Below are 14,887 nucleotides of genomic sequence, written 5' to 3'. Positions count from 1 at the left end.
ATTCAGGACGCATAAACCGAGAGAATACTTAACTACTTAACTGAACTTTACTGGTTGCTTGTAAGCCAGTTGCTGACTTGAAAAGAACACCCCAGACCCTCTTTCCTTTTGTATTTTTACAAAGCGTCCAAAGTGGGCAAGCTCCTTGTCCGGAGCAGGCGTTGCCGCGTTATGGAACAGGTAAGCAAACCATACCGAAACCTTCGTGTTGCGTTTGTGCACATGCTATTACTATATGTCATAAGTTCATGCTATAAGCATACAGTGATGACGTTGTCCTTTACAGTTCTATATTTAAGAACGAACAACTCTATTTCGCAGATGTTTAATGCGTTTCTCGCGGTATGATGTTGTCACGACACGACCACGGCGTTCAGCCAACGCTACTTAAATACAGAAGGTCTGCTTATTGCCTACTCTCCCTCCTCTGCTACGTGGACAGCGCCTGCTACTGCGATTCGCCCTTCTGCGAACTGACGAATTCGCAAATTATTGGACCTAACTTAGAACCTGTAGACAAAAAGTGCAGCACGCTTTCCTTGAGTAAGATATGGGACAGTTTTGCGCTTTATTTTAAACTTTTCCCATTTAGTACCCGGGGACGCTCGCAGACGCGACTACTCGCAGACGACGGTGGTTCTTCTCCATCGCTACGACCGCTGAAAGCTCGTTCGTGATTGACTATGCCGTTGAAAACATGATCCGGATTGGCTGACTCTTAGCTGTTACGTCACGTCGACGCGTGAGCAGGTTTTCTCTATCTAAGTGGTGTTGGTTCAGTGCGGAACGCTTGTATAGGTGCGACGACATTGACTGCTACAATATGGCGCGTCTCTTGCTCATACGCTGATTCAGCGGATCTTTTCTTCTAGCGTATAGTCCTTATGATTTCTACGTTGACAAGTATGCTACAAGAACAACAAGTTTTGATCGAAATTATCCGCAGTCCTACCCCGCGGCACGTGCAGCACGTCCACACGAATAGGCTGACACACCTTGCAGGTAACCCTACTCAATTAAGGCCGGTTCACACTATTGCGTTCCAATATACGTGCGTGCGGCTGCGTTGACATCCTTCTTCCTCGTCATGGAGCGCGGCCTATGATACGCGGGGTGACGCACGCGTTCGCATGTGTTGGAACCGGCCAGTGAAAATTTGCGTCCTCGCACTGGACCGTTCGCCGTTTTGCCAGTTCTTCGCTGTTCGAGCTTCGCGATACAGATTTCAAAGAACGACAGACAAAGTCGACACATGTCAATACACAGGTATAGGTTGACGAGAACCAAGCTTTTTATACAGCAACTTTGATGCAGTCCACGAATCTACCGCGAGGGATTAAATGACAGACGTTAAACTGACGGACAGCAGAGCGTCCTTGTTAAGAAAACATGTTCGAATACAACCCATGTAAAATCTGGACTCCCTCAAGGCTCTGTCCTTCGACATCCATGCTTGCCATGGCAAGGCTCTTATCATGTCTGAAACCTCTTTGGTGTCGCCCTCCCGCGTACGTGTCAAGTGGTCACCAGTTTCATGCCATGCAGATATCCCTGCTATTACTTTCTTGTTATAGTTTCTACTTGTTATTTTTAGTTACAAGTACCTGTGAGGTGATAAAATGAAATGCGCTGTACAGAGATTTTATTTTGTGCTATATATCTGATATTTCTTTTTGTTACATTCATCTTCTGCTCTATTATCATGTTCGCGGAGCCGGTGGCCTTTACTTTCGAATGGAGCATCGTCTTCTCATCTCTCCAAACCACTCCCTCGTCTTGGAAGCGAACGACTTGCTCCGCTGTCGACCCGTCTCACCGGTCAAAGTGGAAGAAATCGTCGGAGAGTTTTCCAAGGTGCTGATGCGAAGCACGTCTGCGCGCGGTAGAAGCACCATGGTAGTCTGGGTGGGGCTGGCGCCTTCGGGTGTCAACGTGTCTTCCGAGGTATCTCCCCGGCGGAGCTCGTCGTCCGTCTCTTCGTCATCGTCGTCTTCAGAGAGATTTCGATAAAAATGTAGCAGCTCTCGACTGGAGTACTGCTGCTCGTCGTCCCAGCTGTAGTTTGTGGTGTTCTCCTGCGATGAGCACTCCAGGTTTTCTTCAACGGCTGCAGAGTGGCGAGAATTGCAGAATAGAGAGTCGTAGAGCGACATGTCAGACAATCCCCGGAGGTTTGAGGAACACGACGAAAAGAGATTGGGACCAATGTTTGTCTTTTCGTCGTGTCGCTCTCAACCTAGGAAACACTCACAGCAGCAGCCAACGCAGTGGACACGCTGTTGTCGATACCTCGCTGCATTAGCAACGTAATACGAGCAAAGACCAGAAAGTGAACTGCTACAAAAGCTGAACTTACGAGGAGACCTCGGTGATGTGAAGGTATCAGTCCAATATCTGGCCCTTAACATCCCAGACACGACCTTTCTTTCGCCAGGGACTACCTTGAGACCACACTGAAGAAGAAGAGCCAAAGACCCGACTTCCTCGTCTTCAAACATAATTGATCTGAAACTCCTGTTCAGGTATCTACGCAAGCACTCTGGGCTTTGAAACCGACTCGTTGTGTAGTCACCCAGAAGCGCTAATCGATCACCCGTTGAGTGAACTCTATTCTTGGTGAGAACCAGGAACTTGCGTATCTTCCAGCGCCAGTGGCAGGTGAGTGCCTCAGCGAACATAGCGCACAGACTCCACATGTCAATTCGGTCAGCCTGGAGTTCCCACATCTTGTTGTCCATGCCTATACGGGCAGCAACTACCTCGGGCGGTGCGTAGATCGTGTCCACTTTGACGGCGTCTGCAGTCACTGTCCCCGCGCGATGAAGGTTGGCGAGCCCACCTAATGCTGCCCGGTTGCCACGAATGATAAATACGTTCCTCATGTGGATATTGAGATGGTACATGCCGCGGCTGTGGAGGTAGTCTAGGGCGTTCATAATTTCGTAGAGCCATGCCTTGATCTGGCCGTAGGCGGTTTCGGAGTAACGGAACACCTTAGGGGTCACCTTTTGTTGCAGGGTGAAGTCAAAGGCGGGCATGACGTACGCGATGCATGTCTGTAAGAAGGGCGTGCAAACGTCTACCCTGCAAAAAGTGGAATACTCGTCCTGAACTGCATTCTGGGACGACATTTAGCTATTTTCTCCGTCCTATTTAGTACTTGTCATGGCATGTACTCAACATCATCTTGCCATATTTTGTGACAGGGTTGTTTTATGCACTATACGCAATACAAAGCCATCGACGTCATCGATCAAAAGATTCACAAAGAAACCTTAAAGAACAGCAATGCAACACACTAGTACGTCTTTGTTCTCTAAGTGTATTTCTCTAAGTCTAAGTCTATCTATGTCATCAACTCGGCTGCTTTTCAGGCGCTGTTTCAGTATCAAAGCGATAGCGTTTACGTTAAGTTATGCGGCTCAGGTATCGGACTAGGCGGGTTTCAGATCATTTGCTCGGATGTGGACGTAGTCGCAGGATTTTGATCGAGACTTGAGTTTTCACACATGTAGTAAGCACCAGAACAGTGCTTCGTGATAAGACTCTGCTTTAAAAATTGGACAAGTACGCGTAGCTTGACCACATTTTTGAGACATTTCTGCGACATTATTTGAAATCGAAGGTGTATGTCACTCTGCGGGTGAGACACCGTTGACGTACCTGATTCTCCTCACCAATTCCATGAGATTAGGGTGTGATAATACACGCCAAAGATCTTCTTTGCGTATATTTGCCTCGTCAGTGAACCACACAGTGACCTCAGCTCGTGCTTCTGGTTCATACATCCGTACAAAGCGACCGAAGGTTCCTTCCGCTATGTTGTAGTCGAAAAAGTAGCCGAGGTTCGTTCGCATGTAGATGAGCGTGCGCTCGTAGATATGGTCCCAGGATTCTTCGCGTACTTGTCGCCATAGGTCGTCGCTCTTTCGGAAGCAGGCCTGATCCAAAACGTCCAAATCTCCGACGGGCTCTATGAGTTCTTGCAGTGCGGCATCCTCTATCAGATGGCAGCTGTCTCTAGTGGTTTCTAATTGGAACGCGGAAATCGAAGGGCTCGACGAGGGCACCGAGTTCATTTCTGCTGCCTCTGTCGATGTACTACTTCTTCTTCTTCTTCGCCTCAAGGTGACCGTCGTCCACGAGGAGGTGTTATCCACCAACGCGAATATACGGGGTGTCTTTTTTTTTTTTTTACACAGATTTTTCATTAAAAAACTATATGGGCTATAGACATGCTGTTTTCACTTCTATCGTCTCATGGCCGGCGGACGTTCTTGGCCATATGTTGCTCAGCCGTCAAATGACTAATTACCTAACAATCTTTAATTAACTCTTTCATTATAAATGCTACGAAGTTGTCCCAATGAGAATATCCAGTCGTTTTCGGAACAAAAATCCGTTCGCTAGATCGTCCGCAAAAAAAAAATCGTGAAGGAACACCTTTTTTTTCTTATTTATTTTGTTCATTGCGCATCTTCGGAGACGCGTCTTTCCTTCACCCCCACCTTCGACTCTTTCGTGAGGTTCTCCACGAAAGCATGTTATTGAAACGTAACCCATTGGTACCTCCATTACCCCCATGAGCCTGGGCGCCTTCCCCCGAGGGTCGGGGTAAAGCAGCAGTTTAGGAGCGTTGCTTTCCTGTGTTCTTGGTAATAAAATGCTGCAATTCTGCTGCCCAAATAATTAGGAATACTGCCAGAAGGACTAAGGACACTAACCTGAGAGTTTTAGCTCTTTGCGTCTATCTGTTTTTATATGAATATTCTTCGAAAACGAGGGCGCAATCCCCGGACTTAGCCTAATCACTACAACATGTCTGTAATATAGCAATATAGCAACAATATAGCAAGCTTGAATATCCGCTTCTCGATAGCTTCCCACAGTGTATAAGAGCTATACAGTAACATGTGATTTATCAGAAAGCACGCTATGTCTTCCTCTGACGTCGAATCGATATTCCTATGCAGTGAGATAGCAGTGCCACCAAAGTTCCTGTGCACCGAATGGCCTACGACGAATAGATCAATTCATCAAATAACGCCTTTAACACTTATTGCTTCACTGGTGTGAGCGCCGAATGTCCGAGGGCAATACCGAAGCCCAACACAACATTATGCAACAACGGAACTCAACTATGTCTTCAGGGAGCGTGCCTATTGTCCATATGCGAAAAGTACGGGGCCACCGAGTGCACCTTGCTCGAGGAAGATTTTCCCAATACAGACCTATGTCTCATAGCATGCTCCGATCCTAGTGAGTCTTACTTTAACGAAACTCGTTATTTTGCACTGTTCAGACTTGTTGCTTTTTTTCTCGTGCCTTGTTTTGTTCACAACGCATTAAGATGTTCGGTAAAAACGGATGTTTTCCACGGTAATAGAGTCATATGTCCTTCTTGCAAAGATGGCAGCAAACAAATACAGATCTTTATGGTCTCTAATGTGGCCAATATATGAGCATTTTGTTGGGCTTCGCGTAGGGTGACAGAGAAATGGAGGGCACACCGAAAAATCTTTACGTACCTTTCAGGGTGTAAAAGGGCTGGTTTTCCTGATGAAACTCCCTTCTGTATTCTGTAGGATCAACCGAAGCTTGGAACACGTGTAGTAAGAGTGTTGAAAATATTTCAGTATTTTTATTTATTTCACAATATTTCCAGCATATTGCTCTGCCGTTGAAGGAGGGGCATTCCAAAAGATCACTCAATAAACTACAGAAAGAACAACGTCTACGAATAATGTAATTCAAAGAAACAAATGTGTTGAGGTAAAAGGTTCCAATCTGCAATCGCCACAGCAAAATATAACCTCCAACTGGTCTTCTCGTGAGGTCACGTGTTTATAAACAGAGCGTCGTCTACAGTTGACAGAATTATTGACAGAACAGCGAGGACAGCGATAAAGGACACTTTTCTTTTGAACACCAGGGGGAGACAAGGAGTGTCACCCTATGTGTCACTTCCCGAACATGCGAGAACACTGTGGAATCCGGATGATGCCTGGATCTCCGTGCAACGAAATGCGAGGCTATTGCGACGTCTTCCAGAAGTGTCGTCTCGTCGACGCCGAGGGTCCGATCTCTAGGCTAGAGAGTATCTTGAAGAGTGAACCTGCGCGTTCGGTTACCAACCTCATCTCGGTAGGTTCTTGAACCGTTTTGCCGAAAGAAATTGGTTCTCTTTATTACGCCCTCTGCTTATATAGCTACGAGGTTAAAGATAAGCGGCTACAATATTACTTCAGGTAAAGGAAGATTTGAAGAAGGACATAAGTGTTGAAGGACTAAGTTGAGCCATTGGTAATAACTAATAAGAAGTGGTACGTCCTACGCGAAAGAATTTGGTTCTGGGTGATTTCGCGCCGAGTCAGCCAGGGTGGTCCGGTCTACCTCAAGGTTTTTTTTTCGTTCCAATATATATTGAAGCATAGTGCTTAGGAAGTACATTGGCGGAGGAAATATAATCTTTTAAGAATGGCCATTCCAAGCAGCGCGCTTCCTCACAATTTTCGGGCCTCGTATCTTAATTAATCATTAAGGCTATGTAGTTAATTATTTCTACACTTATTGCCTTTGTGCTTCTACACTGTCTGCTCTATCTTTGATGTTCCAGGTCTTCTAGGGGCCTAGATAAAAAAAAAATCGCAAAGTTGCCTCATTCGCAAAAATCGCACATTTTCTGCGCGTAACTGCTTTTCTACAAATACAAGAAACTTAACCTGAGTGACGGCGTCCTGTTCGTCTTTAAAGTCCCTTTCCATTCATATGAAACACGTTGTTGGAAAATCTCGGACGTACTTCCTGACCAGCGTTTAGTGAGCGCAGCTTCGGCAGCGTATTTTTTTGTATTCGCCCACTCGTGACACGGCTCATATTCCTCACACGTCCGTAAACAGTAGTATTTGCAATAAAAAGCCGCAATGATGCAGTCCTTCAAGCGCGCTCCGAAAGAATGTCTGTCGACCCACGAACGTCCTGTGAGCAGAGGTGGGCACCCTCACGAGGACGTGCGAGGGTGAGGGCTTCCTTACCCTCACCTCACGATATTTGAGGTGAGGTGAGGAGAGGGCCAATTTTTCTGGTGATGTTTGAGGCGAGAGGAAAATTTTCAAAAAAAAATTTTGAGGCGAGGAAGATCTTCAAAAAATTTTGAGGTGAGGTGAGGAAAATCTTTGTAAAATTTTTTGAGGTGAGGTGAGGCGAGGAAAATCTTTTAAAAATACCATAGGTGAGGAGAGGAAATTTTCAATTTTTTTAGGTGAGGCGAGGAAAAATTTATGAACGCGCACTTTATGGAAACTTTTCCCGCGCATACGGGGATATCTTTCCTTCTTTCCTCAGCTTCTGTTTCTCATCTGGGCGGGGACTACCCTCCCCTCTCGCCGCTGATCTGACGCCCAACTTTGCGCGTCATTCGCACACCCAACTGAACCTGACTTTCCGCGCAACTTTTACGGGTATAACAATCGTTCCACGAAGCGTTTTCTGTGATTGACTAGCCCAAATCATCCAGCAAGAAAAAAAAAAAAAAAAGAACGTTACATTGACTAAGCAATTTCATGAGTTCAATTTCGAAAATGTATTTCAACGGCAAATTGATGAAACTATTTGTATTTGGTGACAAACTAAATGTCCAGAAGAAAGTTGTTTACCACATATTTTTCCGTCAACCCGTTTTCTTATAATGGCCAAAAGACACGTTTCGTGCCGCACCCTGTATGCACTCACGCTTGAGGTATACAGGGTGTCCCAGAAAACGTGTCATTGAATTATAATAAAAAAACTACACCACCTAGAGTCATGCGGTAAATGACATTTGTTCTTACTGGCTTTTTGCCACCTCCTCATGTGAATGTCGTGTAACGTGAGTTTAATTATGTAAATTTTTGCGAGCTTAAGTCGGAAATTTGCCTAGTAAAGGTCACTTTTTTACCCCACCAATGTGAAGAGCGTGTCTAATTTAGTCAAATTAATGATAATTGACAGGGATATTCAGGAGGTATCCCATCGAAAAAAATAGCCGAACATCATACTCTATGGAGGACGCACAGAATAGCGCACGATGAATTTTTCAGCGCAATCTTTGTCAGTCCGACGAAAGGAGGTTGGAAACCCAGCCCTCCCCAACATCGCAGAAATAGATAAAACAAGCACGGCTTATCACGTCCGACTTTCGCTGGGATAATACTTTCCCTCTCCCAATTTTAGGAACTGTTACTTTTTCTACTATCACTCTGTGGGCTGGCTTCGGAACCTCCTTTCGTCGCACTGCGAGCGATTGCGCTCAAAAAGTCATCGCGCGCTATGGTCCGGTGCTCCGAAAAGCATGATATTCGGCTATTTTTTTCGATGGGATAGCTCGTGAATATCACTGTGAATTATCACAAATTTGAGTGAATTCGGCACGCTCTTCGTATTGGTGGGGTAAAAAAGTGACCTTTACTTGGCAAATTTCCGAGTTCAGTTCGCAAATATTTACATAATTAAACTTCGAGTACATGACATTCACATTAGGAGGTGGCAAAAACCTAATAAGAGCAAATGCTGTTGACCGCATGATTCTAGGTGGCGTAGTTTTTTTTATTATAATTCAATGACACGTTTTCTGGGACACCCTGTATGCATTTACATTGGCAGTCACTCAAAGCCAACGCGCATCGAATACACAATCTTCCCATCGAATACACAAATAGCTTTAAAAAATTTAGGTGAGGTGATGTGAGGAAATTTTTTTAAAAAAATTGAAATGAGGTGAGGAAAATTTCGAAAAATATTTTGAGGTGAGGTGAGGAAAAGTCTCAAATTCCTTTGAGGTGAGGTGAGGTGAGGTGAGAAAAATTTTTCAATAAAAAAATGAGGTGAGGCGAGGAAAAATTTTCAAACAAATTTGAGGTGAGGAAAATTTTTCTCCCAGAAAACTGGGGTGAGGGCGAGGCTAGTGAGGACAAACTCCCACCTCTGCCTGTGAGTGAGCGGACTCCGGACCCTTTCTGATCGCGTGCACGTGACCAAAACGGTGCAAGTGCGCAACACTGACGGTGAATGTTTTTGCCCGTCGAGTGAGAGCCATGTGCGAATAGTAAACATTCCGCGTTCCTGTACCGGGTGGATGTGCGAACTACTACGTCTTCGATAACGAATCTCCAACTACCATCATAAAATAAAGTTGTTGATAACGAACTCGCATGCGTCTAAAAACGCAGTGGAATAAAGAAACAGTCATGTGGCCGTAGGTGACCGTAGCCCGGGGCTACTGCCCCTCTCCCGCCTCCCCAGGAACGGCTCTGAACGTCGGTGTCTTTTGAGTCCTGGTGACGTTTTATGCATATGTCACAGAACGCACTGTCGTCTTTACCGCAGGACCACATCATTATAAGCATAATTGTACTGGTTGGGATCGTGGGAACGCTCTTGGTGTGTTTCCGTCTGTGTGAGGTCCACGCTCCCACAAGCAGTCCCACTCAAAGGCCTGTCTTGCCTCTCAAGGACACGCTGAAGCACCTAAACCCACACGAGGTAAGCATCACAGCGTGACCGAATAACGCAAACGACACTGCCTTTCCTTCCTTCCGCATCCGCTAGCAACAGAAGTATCGCAGATGCGCGCCGAACCATGTGGCAGCGCGTTTAGGGAGTCCACAGATGCGGTGGGACGCTGGAGCAGTGCGCGACTAGTGCATAACAAAGCATATCACCTTATGGGGTTTTTCCGTTTGAGTTTTCAACAGCGGAGACACGTCCTCACCCTTTTCCACTTGTAGTACTTTGCTAGCATGCTTGTCATGCCCCTGGACGTTCGCACAGTACATGCGCGAAGCGTTCCATCTTGAATTTGGAGCTTGAATTGAACTCTTCTTCCCTTTGTTTCTTCTTGAGCTGCCTTTTCTTTCCTTTTTTCTTCTTCGCTGAACGTATTCTTCTGTCTGAACGTAACTGTCTGTCTGTCTGTCACTGGCTTTCTTTGTTAGGAAGTCAAGCACGATTTGTTGATTCTCTTCCAGGCTCTTGAAGGCGCTCCACCTGATGCACAGCGATCGCCACAGGCCAGTGGAGACAACCAAGTCAACCAGTAACTCTGTAGCCTTTTCCCTAATGGCTTTGCATTTGTATCTGAATACTTCAATAATACGCCATACTGAACAATATGCCTATCTGTATATTTGCCTATGTGTTTGTGTGTGCTTGTTTGAAGTAATATGTTCAGCTGTAATCGGGGGCGTGAAAGACCGTCCGAGCGCTGCTCATTTAAAGTGACGGGGTTGTTGTCTAACAAGACAGATTAATGTGCTATCTTCTATCGTCTCTCCAACAGCTAAAACGATACGCCTCAACCATCCTTTCTTGTCGATGTTCTTGTGCAACTGAGGAGGAAAAAAACTCACTTCCTACACTCAATATCCACTTGCTAAGAAGCTGTTATGAGTCTTCGGGGCGTAATCTGAAACGTGAGGGGTTCAACTTTTAGTGCAGTTTCAATACTTGTATGTTTTAAGAATGATTCAGGACGCATAAACCGAGAGAATACTTAACTACTTAACTGAACTTTACTGGTTGCTTGTAAGCCAGTTGCTGACTTGAAAAGAACACCCCAGACCCTCTTTCCTTTTGTATTTTTACAAAGCGTCCAAAGTGGGCAAGCTCCTTGTCCGGAGCAGGCGTTGCCGCGTTATGGAACAGGTAAGCAAACCATACCGAAACCTTCGTGTTGCGTTTGTGCACATGCTATTACTATATGTCATAAGTTCATGCTATAAGCATACAGTGATGACGTTGTCCTTTACAGTTCTATATTTAAGAACGAACAACTCTATTTCGCAGATGTTTAATGCGTTTCTCGCGGTATGATGTTGTCACGACACGACCACGGCGTTCAGCCAACGCTACTTAAATACAGAAGGTCTGCTTATTGCCTACTCTCCCTCCTCTGCTACGTGGACAGCGCCTGCTACTGCGATTCGCCCTTCTGCGAACTGACGAATTCGCAAATTATTGGACCTAACTTAGAACCTGTAGACAAAAAGTGCAGCACGCTTTCCTTGAGTAAGATATGGGACAGTTTTGCGCTTTATTTTAAACTTTTCCCATTTAGTACCCGGGGACGCTCGCAGACGCGACTACTCGCAGACGACGGTGGTTCTTCTCCATCGCTACGACCGCTGAAAGCTCGTTCGTGATTGACTATGCCGTTGAAAACATGATCCGGATTGGCTGACTCTTAGCTGTTACGTCACGTCGACGCGTGAGCAGGTTTTCTCTATCTAAGTGGTGTTGGTTCAGTGCGGAACGCTTGTATAGGTGCGACGACATTGACTGCTACAATATGGCGCGTCTCTTGCTCATACGCTGATTCAGCGGATCTTTTCTTCTAGCGTATAGTCCTTATGATTTCTACGTTGACAAGTATGCTACAAGAACAACAAGTTTTGATCGAAATTATCCGCAGTCCTACCCCGCGGCACGTGCAGCACGTCCACACGAATAGGCTGACACACCTTGCAGGTAACCCTACTCAATTAAGGCCGGTTCACACTATTGCGTTCCAATATACGTGCGTGCGGCTGCGTTGACATCCTTCTTCCTCGTCATGGAGCGCGGCCTATGATACGCGGGGTGACGCACGCGTTCGCATGTGTTGGAACCGGCCAGTGAAAATTTGCGTCCTCGCACTGGACCGTTCGCCGTTTTGCCAGTTCTTCGCTGTTCGAGCTTCGCGATACAGATTTCAAAGAACGACAGACAAAGTCGACACATGTCAATACACAGGTATAGGTTGACGAGAACCAAGCTTTTTATACAGCAACTTTGATGCAGTCCACGAATCTACCGCGAGGGATTAAATGACAGACGTTAAACTGACGGACAGCAGAGCGTCCTTGTTAAGAAAACATGTTCGAATACAACCCATGTAAAATCTGGACTCCCTCAAGGCTCTGTCCTTCGACATCCATGCTTGCCATGGCAAGGCTCTTATCATGTCTGAAACCTCTTTGGTGTCGCCCTCCCGCGTACGTGTCAAGTGGTCACCAGTTTCATGCCATGCAGATATCCCTGCTATTACTTTCTTGTTATAGTTTCTACTTGTTATTTTTAGTTACAAGTACCTGTGAGGTGATAAAATGAAATGCGCTGTACAGAGATTTTATTTTGTGCTATATATCTGATATTTCTTTTTGTTACATTCATCTTCTGCTCTATTATCATGTTCGCGGAGCCGGTGGCCTTTACTTTCGAATGGAGCATCGTCTTCTCATCTCTCCAAACCACTCCCTCGTCTTGGAAGCGAACGACTTGCTCCGCTGTCGACCCGTCTCACCGGTCAAAGTGGAAGAAATCGTCGGAGAGTTTTCCAAGGTGCTGATGCGAAGCACGTCTGCGCGCGGTAGAAGCACCATGGTAGTCTGGGTGGGGCTGGCGCCTTCGGGTGTCAACGTGTCTTCCGAGGTATCTCCCCGGCGGAGCTCGTCGTCCGTCTCTTCGTCATCGTCGTCTTCAGAGAGATTTCGATAAAAATGTAGCAGCTCTCGACTGGAGTACTGCTGCTCGTCGTCCCAGCTGTAGTTTGTGGTGTTCTCCTGCGATGAGCACTCCAGGTTTTCTTCAACGGCTGCAGAGTGGCGAGAATTGCAGAATAGAGAGTCGTAGAGCGACATGTCAGACAATCCCCGGAGGTTTGAGGAACACGACGAAAAGAGATTGGGACCAATGTTTGTCTTTTCGTCGTGTCGCTCTCAACCTAGGAAACACTCACAGCAGCAGCCAACGCAGTGGACACGCTGTTGTCGATACCTCGCTGCATTAGCAACGTAATACGAGCAAAGACCAGAAAGTGAACTGCTACAAAAGCTGAACTTACGAGGAGACCTCGGTGATGTGAAGGTATCAGTCCAATATCTGGCCCTTAACATCCCAGACACGACCTTTCTTTCGCCAGGGACTACCTTGAGACCACACTGAAGAAGAAGAGCCAAAGACCCGACTTCCTCGTCTTCAAACATAATTGATCTGAAACTCCTGTTCAGGTATCTACGCAAGCACTCTGGGCTTTGAAACCGACTCGTTGTGTAGTCACCCAGAAGCGCTAATCGATCACCCGTTGAGTGAACTCTATTCTTGGTGAGAACCAGGAACTTGCGTATCTTCCAGCGCCAGTGGCAGGTGAGTGCCTCAGCGAACATAGCGCACAGACTCCACATGTCAATTCGGTCAGCCTGGAGTTCCCACATCTTGTTGTCCATGCCTATACGGGCAGCAACTACCTCGGGCGGTGCGTAGATCGTGTCCACTTTGACGGCGTCTGCAGTCACTGTCCCCGCGCGATGAAGGTTGGCGAGCCCACCTAATGCTGCCCGGTTGCCACGAATGATAAATACGTTCCTCATGTGGATATTGAGATGGTACATGCCGCGGCTGTGGAGGTAGTCTAGGGCGTTCATAATTTCGTAGAGCCATGCCTTGATCTGGCCGTAGGCGGTTTCGGAGTAACGGAACACCTTAGGGGTCACCTTTTGTTGCAGGGTGAAGTCAAAGGCGGGCATGACGTACGCGATGCATGTCTGTAAGAAGGGCGTGCAAACGTCTACCCTGCAAAAAGTGGAATACTCGTCCTGAACTGCATTCTGGGACGACATTTAGCTATTTTCTCCGTCCTATTTAGTACTTGTCATGGCATGTACTCAACATCATCTTGCCATATTTTGTGACAGGGTTGTTTTATGCACTATACGCAATACAAAGCCATCGACGTCATCGATCAAAAGATTCACAAAGAAACCTTAAAGAACAGCAATGCAACACACTAGTACGTCTTTGTTCTCTAAGTGTATTTCTCTAAGTCTAAGTCTATCTATGTCATCAACTCGGCTGCTTTTCAGGCGCTGTTTCAGTATCAAAGCGATAGCGTTTACGTTAAGTTATGCGGCTCAGGTATCGGACTAAGCGGGTTTCAGATCATTTGCTCGGATGTGGACGTAGTCGCAGGATTTTGATCGAGACTTGAGTTTTCACACATGTAGTAAGCACCAGAACAGTGCTTCGTGATAAGACTCTGCTTTAAAAATTGGACAAGTACGCGTAGCTTGACCACATTTTTGAGACATTTCTGCGACATTATTTGAAATCGAAGGTGTATGTCACTCTGCGGGTGAGACACCGTTGACGTACCTGATTCTCCTCACCAATTCCATGAGATTAGGGTGTGATAATACACGCCAAAGATCTTCTTTGCGTATATTTGCCTCGTCAGTGAACCACACAGTGACCTCAGCTCGTGCTTCTGGTTCATACATCCGTACAAAGCGACCGAAGGTTCCTTCCGCTATGTTGTAGTCGAAAAAGTAGCCGAGGTTCGTTCGCATGTAGATGAGCGTGCGCTCGTAGATATGGTCCCAGGATTCTTCGCGTACTTGTCGCCATAGGTCGTCGCTCTTTCGGAAGCAGGCCTGATCCAAAACGTCCAAATCTCCGACGGGCTCTATGAGTTCTTGCAGTGCGGCATCCTCTATCAGATGGCAGCTGTCTCTAGTGGTTTCTAATTGGAACGCGGAAATCGAAGGGCTCGACGAGGGCACCGAGTTCATTTCTGCTGCCTCTGTCGATGTACTACTTCTTCTTCTTCTTCGCCTCAAGGTGACCGTCGTCCACGAGGAGGTGTTATCCACCAACGCGAATATACGGGGTGTCTTTTTTTTTTTTTTACACAGATTTTTCATTAAAAAACTATATGGGCTATAGACATGCTGTTTTCACTTCTATCGTCTCATGGCCGGCGGACGTTCTTGGCCATATGTTGCTCAGCCGTCAAATGACTAATTACCTAACAATCTTTAATTAACTCTTTCATTATAAATGCTACGAAGTTGTCCCAATGAGAATATCCAGTCGTTTT

General features: G+C 46.2%; 3 protein-coding genes across 3 annotated transcripts; 1 reads left to right on the top strand and 2 right to left on the bottom strand.

The window, feature by feature from the left end:
* Positions 1-1,625: 1,625 nt before the first annotated feature.
* On the bottom strand, positions 1,626-4,138 carry LOC135374822 (uncharacterized). The gene is made up of 3 exons (XM_064607751.1): positions 3,664-4,138; positions 2,357-3,084; positions 1,626-2,107 (listed from the first exon to the last, which is right to left on the bottom strand). Exons 1-3 carry the CDS (start codon positions 4,077-4,079, stop codon positions 1,725-1,727), a joined length of 1,527 nt encoding a protein of 508 aa, XP_064463821.1. The 5' UTR covers positions 4,080-4,138; the 3' UTR covers positions 1,626-1,724.
* Positions 4,139-5,080: 942 nt separating this feature from the next.
* LOC135374708 (disintegrin and metalloproteinase domain-containing protein 10-like) lies at positions 5,081-10,148 on the top strand. Its single transcript, XM_064607627.1, has 4 exons — positions 5,081-5,259; positions 5,933-6,144; positions 9,364-9,519; positions 10,005-10,148. Exons 2-4 carry the CDS (start codon positions 5,956-5,958, stop codon positions 10,074-10,076), a joined length of 417 nt encoding a protein of 138 aa, XP_064463697.1. The 5' UTR covers positions 5,081-5,259; positions 5,933-5,955; the 3' UTR covers positions 10,077-10,148.
* A 1,977-nt stretch (positions 10,149-12,125) lies between these two features.
* Positions 12,126-14,638, bottom strand: LOC135374821 (uncharacterized). Its single transcript, XM_064607750.1, has 3 exons — positions 14,164-14,638; positions 12,857-13,584; positions 12,126-12,607 (listed from the first exon to the last, which is right to left on the bottom strand). The coding sequence occupies exons 1-3, from the start codon at positions 14,577-14,579 to the stop codon at positions 12,225-12,227; spliced, it is 1,527 nt and encodes a 508-aa protein (XP_064463820.1). The 5' UTR covers positions 14,580-14,638; the 3' UTR covers positions 12,126-12,224.
* Positions 14,639-14,887: the final 249 nt, after the last annotated feature.

Source organism: Ornithodoros turicata, unplaced genomic scaffold (genome assembly GCF_037126465.1).
Source record: "Ornithodoros turicata isolate Travis unplaced genomic scaffold, ASM3712646v1 ctg00000746.1, whole genome shotgun sequence".
NCBI lineage: Eukaryota > Metazoa > Arthropoda > Arachnida > Ixodida > Argasidae > Ornithodoros > Ornithodoros turicata.
This window is presented reverse-complemented; position numbering and strand designations above follow the sequence as displayed.